At 38.9% G+C, this 17,876-nt stretch overlaps 1 protein-coding gene across 3 annotated transcripts in view; it reads right to left on the bottom strand.

The window, feature by feature from the left end:
• The window catches only part of PCCA (propionyl-CoA carboxylase subunit alpha), a 251,751-nt gene that overhangs the window by 180,820 nt on the left and 53,055 nt on the right, over positions 1 to 17,876 (bottom strand). For all 3 annotated transcript variants that reach the window (XR_014941909.1, XR_014941910.1, XM_015851501.2), the window contains exon 7: positions 5,987 to 6,118. Coding sequence is in view for 1 of the 3 variants with exons in the window: in XM_015851501.2 (XP_015706987.1) it covers positions 5,987 to 6,118 (132 nt within the window). In the remaining 2 variants the exon portion in view is untranslated. The remainder of the gene's footprint in view (positions 1 to 5,986; positions 6,119 to 17,876) is intronic.

Here is a 17,876-nt window from a genome sequence, read left to right on the forward strand (position 1 = left end):
CTCAGGTATTTGTCATGTTTTCCTGCTTGTTGTCAGTAGGGGGAGTTGATTCTCTATTGTTTGAGCGTGACTCAGGTCCCGAAAAAACCTTGCACAACTTCTTCAAAGATGAAAACCTGTCTACGGAAGAAACACGCGCATTTCACTTCTGTACAGATTCGTTTGTTTGTTCTGTTTATTCTAAGGAGAACAGAAGAGAAATGCATAACTTTAAACGTCATCAGAGATGAGAAGATTCATATAACAGTTTCCACTTATAAGCTTGCAGATTACTACTGCATGAGAACTAGAACAATTCCGGTCGATGCCACCTTTGCCTTCAGCTGACTCACACCACCACAGCCTGCTACAAAAAACACGCTACAGAAAAACCTACTTAGAAACTCAGAAAACAGAAATATGAGACATTCTTGCTTTTTAATCCACCCCAACCTCTTCTCCTGCCGTAGTTAATTCTGTTTTCTCCCGCTGCTAACAATCCATTTCCATGACACGATACTAGAAAGGAAACAAGGTTGAAGTTTGAAAACTCCATCCAAATTTGCTAGTATTTATACTACTCCGTGTCATACATGAAAAAAATCCGTATGGGAGGCAGTAACGTCTGGAAGCCACCAGCTGCTACGTGCGTCTGAAACTATGGGGGCTGATATATGAACATTAAAATGAAACCTGATATTTTTAAAGCTTTCGAGGCAATCCGTTTTAAAAGAGCACTTTTAGGGTCAGAACTTTTTTTAAAAGAAAAAAATAAATAAAATAAAATACATAAGCAATGTTCATACCTGGTTCATTTATGTCCGATAATAAAACAAAATCCTCTTTAAAAGTCTTCAGTACCTAGTAACAGCCCCATGAAGAATAAGGGGGCTGGCAGGGGAAGTTGTCAGAAAATTTAATTTCCTTTCATTAGCTAGTCTGCTCCACAAATCGGTGCTTGTTAAGTTCAAAGCAGTCCCGAAAGCAACATCAGTTTTAAGTCTTTTTACTCCAGTCACATCTGTTAATGAGATTTTTCCAAATAACAATTGTTTCTAAGTCGAGAGATAAATCTAGCAAAAAATAAAACCTTCCCCCCTCCCCCCTCACCTCCGAAAAGTAAAAAATAAAATAAAATAATCAGGGTTTACTGTTTTATTACACCTTGCTGCTTTCCGTGACCCTGCACCCTCCAAATTTTAGCTTAAAGGGATAAAACGCATGAAAAGGGTCATTTAAGAATGTTAGTGGTTTCCACACATTGAGTTTGAAGGTTCTTTGTTCCTGCCTGTGACAGTTATGCGAGAATACTTCCCCTTAATAGCCTCTCTGTCAGGAAGTGTTAAACCTGCCAAATGCAGACAATTAGAGCCTCTTGAACAAAATGCAGGAAGAGTGATGACTGATGAAGAGCCACGATTATAGTCGGGAAGAAAACTTTTACATTTCTTTTCTCTTGCAAATTCACTCATATATTTGCAAAATAGAATTAAGACGGGGGAAACAAACAGGGTAATTTTTTTTCACTTAGTTACCTGCAAACAAGTGGCTAACCAATACACTGAAGCCCACAGGAAGACAGACTGAAAACGGGGGAGCTTAGCACAACCACTGTAGTTTTATTTTTAAATACACCCGTGCAACACCTAAAGTAAAAAAGCACCACTATATCAGAATCGCTAATTGTGTCTGTTCTAGCTCATATGAACTGAAGGCATCTGCCTGGAACAGTTATTAATTTGTACTACTCAAACATCTGTTCCCTTTTACAGTTCTGATGCATTAGAATTCCAACTCAGTGATACAACAAAAAAATAAATAATGCATATTCAAATTCTTTCGTCTTCAAAGAGTGTTTCTGAAACGGAAAACAAAAACATGTTGTGCTCTGAAGAGAAAAACGGTTCGGAAAAAAAAAAAATCAACAACAACTGACACACTGAAATCTAAAGTAACAGACTTTTGATCTTCTTTTTGTAAGAAAGTACCATTCAATGTCACGCCTTCCACTTGCAGATTCCATAAACACAGCAGCACCTCCAGTACTGTTAAAAAGTTAAGACAGCTAAATTCTACCTATGTACATACACTAAACCACAGTGAGACTGAGTATTTTGAACCTTCTTTTCTTTAACTAAAAGCAAAATAAAAACACTCTTAAGTCCTCATTCCTTCATTTATTGCCATTTCCTCCAAAAACACATCATTATGCACGCTACCATTTTCCCAATGTAACCTGGAGACTGTAAAGAAATACATAATTTTGGCACTGTCTTTTACTGTGCAAATAAAAGTGTTCAGGTAATAGTGCTACTTTATAAAAATCATGAGTTACGAGTTAAAACTCCATCACGTTGCTTTTTACAAATCGCTGATTTTGTTCATATAGTACACATAAAACACTCGGTTTTACTCACTTATCGTAAGAATTTCTAACCTCTTTAATTTCACGCACATGCCTCTCTGCCATGTACCAGCAGGTGGAGACAAAAAAAGAAATAACTGACATAGAAGAATGTCAGGATGAAGACGTTTGAGAGACTCCCACAGCTGTAAAATATCGTATTAATTATGAAGAACTACATAATATTTCTAATTGCTGAGTGTATTGGGCCCTGAGAGTCTCCAAGTCATAACCAGTTTCTAACAATCTCTTCAGCCATTCAGTGGACATTGAATACCAACGTCAACACCCCAATTTAAGGATACAGACCTGCCTGAAACTTAAAAACAGTAAATAAATAACCTTGCTAAAAAGCTTAAACACATCTGCTGACATCAATTACAGGATCACAATGAAACCAAGCAGCCATCCAGTGACATTAATGCTCTGGGTTTACATCCAGCTATATTCTTCCAGGAACAAAACCGAACCAGTCTCAGACTGACTGGTTCCTTCTCTTTCCTTTGCCAGTTTTTCCACCAGGGCATCTCTGCATACTCATTACTCAGTCTCCATTTTGTTCTTGCCACATACTTCTCTTTACTTGTTTACAGACAATATTGAGATATATTGTCTGATAATATTGTCTGATAGGGCTGAGATGCCCTAACTTTAGTTTAGCCATTGGTCGTGTGGATTAACTCCAAGACTTTTGATCAAGACTCTTGACCCCTCTCAGGCAAGTTTTAGGAAACTGCTTGTAGTTAGAGACCTTGAATTAAGGACTACCTTCCAATACATTTGTTGGCTTTAACTGATAGCATCACACTCAGATTCCCTATGTGTATATACTGGGTAACCCTTGCCTCAGTCAATCAAGGAACTGAACAACAGACCCCCAAAAAATTACTCAGTCAAACTACAGTCTCTACTCTCAATCTGCCTCTCAATTCTCAGTTTAACACATGGTTACAGGGATTATCTATATGAGAATAGCTGACTGTGTCTGTAATGCCAAACATCCTCTTCTTTAATATCTTTCCATAGCCTCATAGTATAGTGAGTACAGTGATTCCTCCTCTTAAAATTTAATTTCTACTCGCTGGGAATTGCTCTTTATACAGTTTCTCCAAGGTGTGATTACAGGAGCTTAACGACTCAGTCTATATACTAAGCAGCAAGAATTGGGACGGACTTCACCTTTTATTCATGAAGACCCGTGTATCTGCAGCACTAGTTAACAAGAGCTGAATAAAGACAACTCTTCAAGTAACAAAGATTTCCAGTGCAGTCCTGAGTTGAATAAAAGAAGCACTAGAAGTTGTTACTCTATGTTTGCTTTAACTATTCATCCACAAAGAACACACGCAACCGATCTTTCTTAACTTCTGACATTGTCAAAGGCATGAATGCAGTTTCCTTCTAGCTTTAGACTCCACTACAAAGATGAAACTACCTCTAATCAACTCAAGTATAGTGCACTTAACTCCCACCCAGAACCTTCAAAATATCTATTTCTCAAAACCAAGAGCCCTCAAAGACTGAGAGCTTCATAGCTCTGTGACCAGAACAGATCTCCCAGAGAATGGCAGAAAAATGAGTCTCCAATTCCTTGTATGCTGATCTTTTAATTACGTTTGATGCCACACAGCTTCACCCTTTGTATTTTAGTTTGAATTGGCAAAATACTACGTTAAACTTGTATCACAAGATCAGGCACCCTGTATGACCTAATTAATCAGATATTCATTGCAGCAAAACTCAACACTAACACAGGAAGATCAGATAACCAACACAAGTATATATATTAGATTCATAGCAAGGATGAAAATTGCAGTTACTGGAAGCTCTATTTTACAGAACGGGTAACAAAAGCATCAGTTAACTTAAATTTTCATCTGGATCTCCCCCTTCTGACAGAAACTGCAATACTGACAATGCCTGTGGACTCCCCTTTTTATGATTCAGTGGGTTCACTGCAGGTTTTTAATCAGGTGCTCTTTTCATCAACAGTTTTCAGATTATCAGGAGTGCAAGGCTGAGGTATGTGTAACTGATACGATACGGAGACTTCAGGATTAAGTAACTACTGTGCAGCTCCTTTCAATAACTGGGATTGGATTTGTCAGCTTAATCCTACGTTCCGGTTCTTTTGGTGTTAAGACTATCTGCTAATACTATTGCATATAGCTGACTGCCAACCCAATCACATTCCTTCATTTAGAGTGTCTGGAACTTCAGATAATTGTCAAAAAATCAACGCAATTAAAGGCCTCAGAAAAAAGACATGGCTATGCAGGCACAGTTTCATTATGTTTCTATCAAATCACTAACCACTAGTCTACCTTGTCAGATTCGTTTATTTATATTAGCAGAGTAACGGAACCTTACAGAAGTTTCTGCTGTAAGAAAACAAGTGTTTTGAAACTATTTAGTGAGTCCACTACAGGTAGAGTCTTATGGGGTTCACATCATTAATTCAAAGTCCTCTCCTGGCCAGATACTTTCTAGAAGATAATTTCAGGATTTATAGAGTAATGGGTAGGATATAAAGAAGAAGGCTGGGTCTTATGCACAATAGCTTAGCTGATCCTAACAGCACATGAATGCTAAAGGACCAAAGACACAAGGACTGCTAAACCACACAACAAAAAGCTCAAGGAACTCCATGTGCAACTTGACACTCTCAGATATCAGCAATGCCATGAATGCTAGCCTAACATTCATAAGCAGCCTTCTAGAACTGAAAAATTTCTTTGCACTTTTACCCATTGCAGACACGCATGCATTGAACACATCAGGCATTCCCATCACAAGTACTGAAGAGTTCTCTTATGCCCTGGTCTTCACAGCCATCTCACAAATTTATCATGCTCTCATTAGGAAAGCTCTCTACATATTCTCATCAAAATCATCATTATGTGGAGAGTTAGCCCAGTATATTCATATAGTTGTATTATATATAATGATATATATATTATATATATAATATATATATAGTTATATTCATCTTTTTCATTTGGTTGGTCTTTTTTTTCCCTCCTAAGGATATAAAATCCAACTCAACTAACACAAATATCAGGACAACAGTGTTTAGTTATATGTCCCGTCCTGAAGTACAGCCTGCATTCCATCAATACATTCAGTAGTTCGCCATAACACTAATTTCCTATTTCATCATATAAATGATACATGAAAAACAGAGGCCAACAGAGTAATAAATATTTTTTTTTCTTCAACAACATAGAAATATTGTTGAAACAAGCTTTTCACTTTCCTGTAACTCAACATTTTATTTTACAAGAAACAAAAATTTACAAGGAAAGACAGAGAGAGACAGAATGGCACATCTCAAACATTTGCCTTCACCTAGAATTTAAAGCAAGACATTTTACAGACTCCATGCAAGCAGTCCTTACTCTACCATTTACTACAAAGTATTTTTCTTCTTCTTCCTTGTTCCAAACTTCCCTTTATAGTGAAAATCTCTACACTGATTTTAATTACATCTCTTATTGAAAATGAAGTTGAATTTATAATTACACTATGCATCAGATCTTCAATAGGCCTACATTGTTTCAGGAACTGATTCAGAGAACAGGCAGTAGTTAAACGGTTTCTCACCTTGACTACTCCATCAAAGCCAGGGATTGTGTTGACCTTTGCATTCTTGGCTAACAATTTGCTTTCAATCTTGTCTCCCATAGCTTGAATAGCATGCGTGTCGGGTCCGATGAAGGTGACACCTTCTGCTGCCTGCAAAGACAATGAAGATCCAACTTGAGGAGACTAAACTAAAAATCAACAGCCTATTGCAATCATTGCCTTCAAGTTTAAAAAGAGTAAAAATATTGTTAACGAAGTAACATTCAGAAGACCCAATAATCTGTTTATGCAACACTCCAACAATACATAAGCTGCATTTCAGCCAGTCCATTCAAAAACGTGTATGACCTTGTGAAGCTATATATACACACAGATTCAAAGCCCCTATAATTAGCATTTGTATAAATCAAAGCCACGCCAAAGAAAAATAGCTGAAAGTGGAAGTACTACAGCTTGAAAGTCAGACATATTCCTTGAGAAAGCAGAGGCTAGTAAGCGCACCACTGAAATAGCTGAAGTAATTTATGAAGATATGCTCACTAAGCTGTAGTACAGTTTAGAATTTCATTCTGCATTCCTTAAACCCATATTTTAACAGAACTTTAAAATGGAAGTATCATCTCTTACTAAACATATTTAAATATCTGGGAAGAAAATGTAACAAATGAAACGTGCCCAGTACTTTCAGGCAACTCTCTAATATTGATGTGGAAATTGGTCAACACAATATACTTTAACATGTAAAGAGAACACCAAATTGCATTTTCCCCGTCTTCTGTTTCTCTATGCCAGCAGTAGAGTTCAGTGATGAAGAACGTAGACATTTTTTAAACCTCTCAAGAGCCAGTACTATACAGTGCTAAAGGCAATTCCAACACAACTGTTTCAAGTGAATATTACTAATGGATCACTGAGTGTATGCATGTCTCAGGTAACTTTGGTCTTCTGTAATACTATCAAAAGAAAAAGCATATGAGCTCTGCACAATTTTTTCCAGCCATTTCATTGATTATTGCCCAGTTCTAAGACAGAAGTAGGATACATTAAAACAAGGTGTTTCCAGCTGATGGGCAGTTCATGGAATAACAACACTAATGCAATAGAAAACATTTCATCCCTTATATCAGAACCCGTGTTTCTCTTCTAATGTATGCTCATACTGCATATATTAGGATTGCCAGATAGTATTTCAGAAACACTAAAAAGCCCACCGCAAAAACACCCAAGCCAAAAGCAGAGCATCCAGTTTAGACACATCAAAAATGTTTTAGCTTCAATTCACCATGAACTACTTGGTTGGGATTTTTTGTTGTTTTGGGGTACGAGTTTTTTGTGTTTTTGTCTTTCTTCTTCAAATCTCAGCCCAACTCTTCAATACAGTAGGTTTATTAGCTCAGCAACTCAGCAATACTGATTTGATCAACTGCAGTCTTACAAACTCAAAAGCTGAGAACGCTGCATTAGGAGGGAAGTAGGGAACAGAAGGACAGGCATAAGAGTGTACATTTATCAATGCCAAAGGATTAGAACATAAAGGAATTAACATTTTAAAGAAGAGAAACAAGGAGTTGATATTTGAAATTACAGTGACACAAAGTCTGGAGCTGATAGTTTCAGAAATAGCAACAGATTGCAGTCTGAACAACAGCATTTTCAATACGGTGCCTGCATACACTTGGAGGCAGGGCAGACTTCTCTCATTAGGCTGTAATCCAACCTCAAAGTTTTGTGGAAGAAGAATGCTTACACACTTGGCAACTGGAAATTAAGCTGTTCTTTCCATATCACTCATAACTAGAAAAGCCTTGTTTCTGTAGCTTCTGCCAAAACACTGGCATTTGCAAACCTGGCAAACGCCACCTTTACTATGCATTCCTTCCTCTCTCCACTTCTTCCTCCTCTCCAAGTCTACCAGCAAAAACACAATATCTCCAGAGTTCATCAAGATAGCTAATGCAAAACTTTTGCTGTTGTTACAAACCATCTAAGATTTCCACGCTACAGTCCATTTCCAACATTCTACTGTAGTAGAAGGCCAAAGGAAAAAGATAAAGAGACCATTCCTCCTCCTCCTCCAACCCTCTGTCAGAAGACAGGGAAAGGCAGAAGAAACTGTATTCGTGGTAATAGCAAGCAATCTTTCCTGCAAAAGCATTTAGGGGATACCTTGCTCCACTTAACATCTCCTTTCACTTCCTCGTCATTTGGGCTTTCAAAGTGACTGTTAATTTCCTGCTCCAATTCAAGAACGTTTCAAGAAATAAACTGGCTGCATCCAGTGTATTTGTTACAGGAATCTTGTAGGCCTGTAATATTCCCACACGCACACAACTTCTCGTTAAAAATGAACTAGCCAAAGATGGGCAGCAGGTGAGCATTAATGCAAATCTTACCCGTTCCAACTCATGTCTTTGTCTCCTTTAAATACACATTTTCAAGGCCCAGAATTTACAAACTGCGCCTGAGCATCTCAGCTTCAACTGCTCTGAATCTTTGTAGCTTTTGAAGAACTGCCATTTAATTGCAACTAATAAACAATTTAGTAACACAGCTTTCTATTCCCCTACACAGTAGTCAGTGTTTTCTCAAATGTGACAATGGAATTAACTGTAGCAAGTCTCATAAAAAACGCTTTGTCAGCTGAAGGCACTACTGGACAAACTCTTGGCAAGTTGCACCACAGTAACACAAGATTAGATAGCAGAATGGCTTGAGTTTGAAAAGACCTTATATATTATCCAGTTTCAATTTCCACTGACATGGACAGGGCTTCTACCCACCAGCTTAGGCTGTGCAAGGCCCCATCCAGCCTTGACCACCTCCAGGGCTGGAGCATCCACAGCTTCTCTGGGCAGCCTATGCCAGAACCTCACTACCCTCTGAGTAAAAAATTCCTAACACTTAACCTACATATTCCCTCTTTTAGTTTAAAGCCATTACCCCTATCAGTCCTACAGCTGCACAAATGGTGTAAAAAGTCCATTTTCCTATTTTAAGTTCCCTTCAATTACCAGAAGGCTGCAATGAGGTCTCCCCACAGCCTTCTCCCAGCTGAACAACCCCAAATCCCTCAACATTTTCTCATAGTAGAGGTGCTCCAGCCCTCTGATTAGTTTTGTGACCCTCCTCTGGATCCTCTCCCTAAAAGCTCCACAGCCCTACTGTGTCCGGGGTCCCAGACTTAGATATACTCCAAATGGGGCCTCAAGGGGGCAGAGTAGAGGGGGGACAATCACATCCCTCTGCCTGATGGCCACCTCCATTTCTGATGCAGCCCTGGGTACTATTGGCCTTCAAGGCTATAACTGAATACTGTTGGCTTATGCTAAGCTGTCAATTCACCAGAACCCCCAAATACTTCCGCATAGGGCTGCTCTCAATGAGGTGTTCTCTAGATATACACATTCAGGATTGTCCCCAACTCAAATGCAAACATATTGCACTTGGCTTTCTTGAACCTCATTGGGTTCTCAAAGGCCCACTTTTCAAGTGTGTCCAGGTCCCTCTGAATGTCAGCCTTCCTTCTGTTCTATCCACTGCATCACTCCTCTCAGTGTCATCACCAAATTTGCTGAGGGTGCACTCAATCCCACTGACTAGGTTCCTGATAAAGATGTTTAAAATACTGACTGCTGGGGGGCACCACTCATGACTGACCACCACCTGGACACAGAACCACTGAACACAACCCTCTGGCTGTGATCATCCAACCATTTATCCACCAAGTAGTCCAACCTTCAAATTAATCTCTCTCTAATCTAAGATGCTTACTTGAGCTCTATGCCAATTCTTGTCAACTCACATCCAGAAAAATGCCTCAACTACTTCATCACCAGCAGACAAGGAACATATGAAATGATCCATTTAGAACTCCAGAGCAAGAGACTGAAAATGCCAAAAGTTTTACATAAAAATGTGACAACATCTTAAACTCCTGCAAAAATAAATATATAAATAGAAGATATAAATAAAAATTAAAAACAAAAAAACAAAAAAAAACAAAAAAAAACAACAACAAAAAAAAAAGAGCACTCATTAATTGGAGTTCTATGTAAAACATGGAAATAGTAAAACTATGCAAGAAACAATTACCAGTGCCTAGTGATAGCCTATCCACACATGGAACTTTGCCAGTGTACTAACATTTCAGCACATTCACTAAAGCTCACACATTCCATATCAAAACAGTTTTTCCAAAAGCTCTATTACTCCTTCACACCCTATATAGAAGAATCCAACCTTGAAGACTTCAACTGAATGAGAACGTATCAATTTTTATAATGAAGTAACATGCACCCGCCATTTTCTTCAGAAACAAACCTGTATCAGAGCTTTCTATTTTGCATAGTCAAAGGTACTTACTAACAGTAGATACATAAAAGAACATTATCAGAATACATTCCATACCCAGCAAGTTATTTCTTTGACTTACAAACAGATACTGAAGAGTTTACCCCTACCTTCTATGTTTCCAACAGCATGGATTAAGCATGGGCAATACGTGGACAATTCATCTGGGGAGTCTGCAGTTGAGCTGCGTTTGACAGACAACATTCCATCACCAACATCTGTCTGTCTGGAGCAGACTGGAGGGAACTACACCTATTAAGTAGCCAACCTCCTAACATTTGGAAATAAACTTTCTCACTCTGACACACTCTGAGACTGAAAGAGGAGATTCCCATACTTCTCCTACTGAATGCAGAAATATACAATTAATTCATTATACATTAAGTGCTAAAGTCAGCCTCGATACAATAATCTCCAGCTCTCTTAGTAACATAACACTCTTCTGTGGGTTTCTGAGTATGCGGCAGAACAGCCAAATCACTGCTAGGCCTCTCAGCACTGCAGGGAGTGACAGACCAGTTCCAACTTTGCTTAAGACAAAACAACTGATGCTTAAACTTTCCTTCTTTTACCACATTAGTTATAGACAATTAAGCATGCTTTTTGGTGTCCTCATACAAGCCAAGATATTTGAATCTGCACGTAACACCAGCCTGAGCAGCTCCAGCCAAGGAGATATCCCTTGGAAAGAAAAACACAGGTATAGAGAACTTTGTTTTTGCTTTCAGGATCATTTGGCAAGTGGATTCTTCCACTCAAGCCACAATGATGTGGCAAAGCACACTCCAACTGCCCAGCTCCTTACATCTGCAAGAGCCCCTACAATTATTTCACCACACAAAAGTAATGGCATTAATGCAGGTTTTGTGCTTGTTCACTCCTTGGTGCCTGAAACAGTTGTAGGAAAGTGTTCCCCATCTCCAAGAAGAAAAGGATCAAGGGATTCCAGGAGCAATTGCAGCTGCCCTATCTTACCGAAAATAAACATCCCCAGGTATATGCAGCTGGTTTTAAACATACTCATTAAGTTCACAGCAGAATTCAAACAATCTGTTGCATACAGCCACTGGATTACAGGTTTTCACACCCACATTTTCAAGATTACCCAAGTTCAGGGTGTATCCTATTGGAAGATAGAGATCAACAGCAATTTAATCAGGAGAAAAGTGCTCAACCCCAGAACCTCCAGCTGGGTAAACTCAGAGCCTAGAAGTCTGTCAAGAGTGACTGGGGAAGAAACTGACTGAACCTAGACACTTCTCCTCTACATCTCTTCCTACTGTCCAATCCCCTTCCTCTGGAGCAGGTTCTGGCCCACTCAGCTGATATAGTTGACTGACATGGGAGGAAATGGCCTAGGTTTCTGTGAGCTTGTTTTTTGGGTTAAAGTAAGCTAACAGAAAGGCTTAATGAGCACTGGAAGAATAGCTGGAGAATGCAACTGTGTAGAAGCTCCTACTGGGGAGGGACATCTTCAGACTCTCAGGTGTGCTGTGGAGAGGGGAGCAACAGTGCTGAGACACTGGCCTGCTCTTGTACTTAGCCTGCAATTCTGTTTTATTTTAAAACAAACTTTAAAACACTGCTTCTCTTAGCAACATTCTTTGAATCACAGAATGGCTAAAGTTTAAAGTAAATCCATTGTTTGGACCAGTAAGTGCCATCAAACAGTGGAGCAACTTCAGACCAGAATCAGAAGCAAGACTGCAGTGAACTAACAGCAAGTGCAGGTAACAATTTACCACACATACTCAAGAACATACTGATGAATTAGATCATTAAGGAAGGTTAAAAGATAAGAACTTCAGTAGAAAATGGTATCATAGTTTTGGTTTTCAAAGTTTGTTCCAATCTTCACCCTTTTACTTCCCAGGAAAACACTGGCAAATGGACAACTTCCTCTAAAGCAGTCTTTAAGCTGGTTTAGGCTTAAAACAGCAGCATGCCTAGGTATTGTCATGCATCACCAAAACAATGACCCTCTAGCTGTTCAGCAAACAGGAGTTTCTCCAGTCTTTTCTAGCCTGGAATAAGCAGGACTTTTGAAGGAAAAAAAGTCTTAGGAATAACAGGAGAGGAGGGTGCATGCAACACTAATAGGAACAGTGGCATCCTTCATTAGAACAAATATTGTTTTTTAAATGAGAGCAGCAGTGGAGAAAAAGTCCTTCTGTATAGGCTCACAGAACAGCAGTATAGCACAAGTTAAGCAAATACAAGTTGTGATACAAGCAGATGGATACACATGCTAGAGGGGGAATGCTGTAGCATCCTATTTCTTTCCAACTACACCTGCCTTTGGCAACGGTAGATCTTCCTGAAGGTCTAGTGTTTGTTTTGTTTGAGGGTAGGAAAGGGAGAAGGAGCATAGCAATCACCTGAGTTTGGATGAGAAGCAGGCAGGTAGCTTGTTGTAGCAACCAGCCTGGGAAGAAAAAGGCCAACTATGTCCATCACTGCTGACTGGGAAGGTGTCAGCCCCAGGAAACTGGCTTGAGGAAGTAAGGAGTGAAGGAGGTAGAAATGAAGACGTGCTGCTCAACTTGCCAGACCTCACTGTGCACTGTAAGTTCTCTTTGAAATAAAACTTGCTGTTACTTGGCTCAGAAACACACTGCAATTTAGAAGCCAGACCTACCACATAAGCCATGTCACCACCTGTGACACTACACTACTCAATTTCAAATCTCTGCACTTTATGATTTAAATGGGTGTATATACACTGTAAGAAAAGGGAAAAAATGACCTTAAAAGCATTTATCTGAACAACGGAAAAGCTAACAGAATGAAAAGGCCTTACCTGAAATTGACTACAGCTGCATTTGAGTAGTTTCTTACAGCTCTTAGAACTGAAATGAAAGATCTTGTACTGAAATTAAAGAACACTTAAACATTTTCACAATCACTATCTTCAGTACCAGAAGAAAAAAGAAAGGGAGAATGCTGAGAAGCCATTCTAAAAGAAAAGAAGAAAAGAAAGAAAACTAGAGCCCACTAATTTACTTGGAGAGTCTCTTCCCATTCAAAAGGTTAACAAACTTCTTTTAAGCCACTATAAGAAATACATCTGATTTATTTCATGTTGCTGTGAATGTACTCACATCGGTCGCTGAAGTAGAAAGGATCAAACAAAAGCCCCTCTTACTCAGGTCCACTTAATGTTGCCTGAAATGTGTCCTAAGAATGTGGGATACATACACATCTGGTGTATCATACATATAAAAGTAACTAAACCTGCATGCTATCTAAATTGTAGTATACATATATTTAAACATTTGTAGGGCAGGGAGAAAGTTATCAATCTGTTAGACTACTCTAAAGCTCAGTTTCAACAAATTCAGACACTGTTGCTGAATCAGCATAAACAAAGTCTAAGGGTACCTAAACTCCACTGTTGCACTGTTGCACCACAAGGAAGCAGCTAAAGTGTATCTAGATGGTCAGCATCACCTTGTGCACAAATGCTGCAAAGAAAAAAGGTTTAAATAAACTGAAAAGTCTTTTTCCTTTTTGAATTGGTATGTTTCCAGAGTCAAAGCTAAGAATCAACCTAATCTGCACCTTTAACAAGTTGTGAAGCCATACTGCCACGCAGTAAGTATACAAAGGGTAAATGCGCTTGCACGAATTCAATATTGCATTTGAAAATCAAAAGTGCCTCATTAACCAAACATTTCATAGTGTACATTATACATCTAGAGTAGAAAACAGTGCTAGTCAATTTCCGAGTCATTATCTTCTCAAATGAAAGACATACAGAAGAAACTTCTCCCAAAGACTCAGAGTTTTAAGATTTGGTGGGAGAAATGAAAAAATATCTCTGGGGCTCTACTCCTTTAAATCTTCCCTTTGGATATGACCATCTAGATAAAGCCTTACTTGATAGTTTCACTTAAAAACAGCTTTAGATGGTATTATGGTGGTTTATGCCTAAGTCCAAAACGCAAATGCAAAACTAAATTATCCAAGCTTTTGAAGCTCTTCTCAAGGAAAAGCTATTGTAATAGAAACTTTAACATACTGTATATGGCATGCCGCTGTCAATGATGCATTGCTCTGCCACCTACAAAACATTATACACACCCGCTATGCAGGCACAGGAACTAGCTCAGCTGTCTCACAAAAAGTTTGAGCATTCAGCTTTACAGGGAGTAATGAATACCCCCAAAAATTTAGGGAGAAGCAAATGAAATGTAAGAATTTTCCTTGGATAGTTTCCATATTGCTTTTCTTCACTTCACGGCATTGAAACCAACCTTGATTTTAACATGATAAAAGAAGTCTGTGGAACTAATCCTAGAAACCTCTTTCTGTTTCCTTGCTTAACACCTCCAGGCGACAGAAGAGACAAAATGCTTCATTTGCATCCTTAAACATTAGAAACTGCGAATGAGCCTTTTCAGCTGCAAATGTTATTGCATCTACATTTTCAGAAGAGAAAGAAGGTTAAGCAGCCTACTCAGGTTTACGTTAACTCATCTCTTTTTAGCACCACGACCGGCACAAAGAGCAGAGAATGTGGAAGCTTAACAGCCCAACCTCTTTCTTCATTACGTTCAATTAGATCCTGGAAATGGATATAGCTGCTGATTACACGAAGATAAAGAGAAGAAATCAGGTATGCACAAAGGAAATTGCAAACACTAACAAGTGTAATCTTAGTCTCCCCAATCATCTAGCCTCATGAAGACCATTTCATCTTTCATCCAAAACTAAAAATTCTATCAGTTGTCTTCGTTGCCTGACCACACAACGTTTTGCATTAAGCAGAGCGCTACTTGTAAACTCTTGGTTTTAAATACAACGTGCCAATGCTGCACAGAGCTACCCTGAAAACACCAGCAAGGTAGAAAAGATTCCCTGCTTGATGCGCTACATCATACCCCATCTTATCAATTAAAGAACACATCTGCCATTGCTCAGTAACACCATTAACTACATTCTGAAATAAATAGTTCAAGTACAATTTATTCAAGAGAAATACATCTCCTAAATGATGTATTATTATTACAATTCGATCTACATTGCATTTTAATTGATTTAGAGTGAAAAAAAGGCACTTGGAATTATCAGACTAAATTCGGTAGAGAAAGTTAGCAGCACTTTATTTTCTAGGCTGCTTGGCTTTCAGCCTGCTAGAAAAAACTTCAGCTTGGCAGGCAATGCTCAGTGAGATGTTTAATACAAAATATACATTACTCTAAATGAAAAACAGGCACTCGTGGAGAGAAAGCAGGATAGAATGATGTTGGGGAAACAGAGGAGCATTCTTCTAGCCAAACCAATACTTCACATTACCAAGGACTGAGTTTACCACATGCGCCATACCTTCAATACCAGTTTGAAACACAGTTTCAAAAGGTACAACTAAACAATTCAAATAACAACATTAGAACCAATTAATAAAGCGCATGGACAGGGAACAACTACTCCTCATATGACTTTCTTATCACTCCTTTTCTACAGGATGTGTGGGAAACTCTGAAAATGAATGCAAGTCTATAGCCTGACTAGTAAGGCATTTAGTAATGCCATAGCTTGTAGAGTTGTTGGGTTGGTTTGGTGGGCTGTTTTTTGTTTGTTTGTTTGTTTTTAAGGAATAAGAGACAGGAGAATACATTTAGAAATTGAGAAATGACAGGAAATAAACAGCATTGTTGCAACACTGCATGGAGTCAAAAGATATCAACTACACGCCTGCAAGAAATTCTCTAATAAATCAGAACCTGGAGGAAAAGAAATAAAGTTAAGAGAAATTACGAGTATTTCTGCAGGCCTGCTACAATGTTTTCTAAGTCAGGCCATATTGACAGTGTACGTTCAGACAACCAATTAAAGCTTGTGAATGTCCAAGCTCCCACCATGAATTCACTGATGAGTTAAGCATTGTGAACATTGGTATCGATAAGAGAGCCTAGAATGATCTCCTAGTAACCATGCTACCTATTGATGAAAAAAAAGCACACCAACTATGCTGAAAGTTGCCATTTCTCAAATGCTGTAAAGCAAAAAGATGCTGAGAAAAAAAAAATAATAATAAAAAAAAAAATGATGCTTCATTTATGTAAAAGAGATTGAGTCAGCTCTGACACAAGGTAAGATGACACGTAGCCTGCAGAAGTAGTTGTACTAGAACATATTCCTTAAGACAAAGCAGCAAAATCAACCAAAACTTGTGTGCGCCTACATATTGACATATTTCTGGGCCAATTTCTGGCTTAGTCCCTCTCCCTAGATCAGGTTTAATTCATTTTCAATGAATTCAATATACTGCCTGCTATCAAAACCAGCAGGCGTTGACCCTGCGGTTACTAAAACGACACCAGTAATGGAGAGACAGAAGTGACAACCATCAGCCATGACTGCCACCAATCACACTGGGAGGTACACAGCAAAAAAGGTGTAGAAAAGGTATAAGGAGGACTGAAGAAGGACCGCTAGTGTGGATACAGGGAGGCACTGGAACAGATTGCCTAAAGATATGGTGGATGCCCTGTTCTGGACCATCAAGGCAAGGCTGGATCAGGCTCTGAGCAATCTGATTGAGCTGTGGTGTCCCCGCTCATTGCAGGTGAGTTGGACTAGATGGCCTTCAGAGGTCCCTTTCAAATCTAAGGTTTCTAGGGTTCTATGATTTCTGCCTCTGGACAAAACTATGATGCTCCCTCAGTTCAAAAAGCAAAAGTGATTCCCATTAGATTAATGAAATGATTTGTCTTTTAAACAACAACAAAAAAAGACATCTAAAGTTTCCCATCCCTGAAAGATGAGCTCATCCAATTATACCAGGAGGTCACCACAGGATGCAACACAGACCTGGGAAGATACAGATTGGATCAAACAGGGAAAAAGGGAACTCCTTGCAATGGCTGCGGAAGCATTAGGAAAAAAGAAGTAGCAGTCTGGGAGTGATACTTCTGCAATAGCCTCATCATTTGAGCAAGCAATCATATAGGATAACAAGTGTCTGACAACATAGCCATACTATGAAGATACTATCTCAATTCTGTTAAGCACGACCGTCTTATCGCCTTCATTATTTTTAAAAGGATGCACGTGATAATATTACTAATAGAAGACTAATAAAAAACGTTAAAATAATTCACACAGATCCTTGGAAAAAACTGTGGACTAATTACCCTGTAATGAAAGATAAATAGCTCTTACAGCTGCCCACTGAGAGGAGCTCAATACACTGCATTTAACTAAATGAAAAAACTGATTTTCCCTTTTTATAGTGGAAAGTATTCTAAGAAGTTTCTGAGGGATTTCTGTATGTTCTATCAGTTAATTTAGTTCTTTGGTACATACATTGCTCTCTCTCCAATTGTTATTTAAGCTCATCTTGCATCATGAAGACTATGGTAGACATTAAGGACAGGGACAACAGCATATTGAGAGCAGACCTAGAGAGAAGGTCTTGGGGTAAAGTGGATTAAAAACTTCATGCATATCAACAACGTGTGCAGTTATAGCCCAGTGAGCCAACATCACCCTGAGCTACATCAGAAGAGGAGTGGTCAGCAGGGAGAGGGAGATGATTTGTCTCCCTCAGTTC

This window comes from Coturnix japonica, chromosome 1, assembly GCF_054131305.1.
Source record: "Coturnix japonica strain WE chromosome 1, WE-NBRP24, whole genome shotgun sequence".
Classification (NCBI taxonomy): domain Eukaryota; kingdom Metazoa; phylum Chordata; class Aves; order Galliformes; family Phasianidae; genus Coturnix; species Coturnix japonica.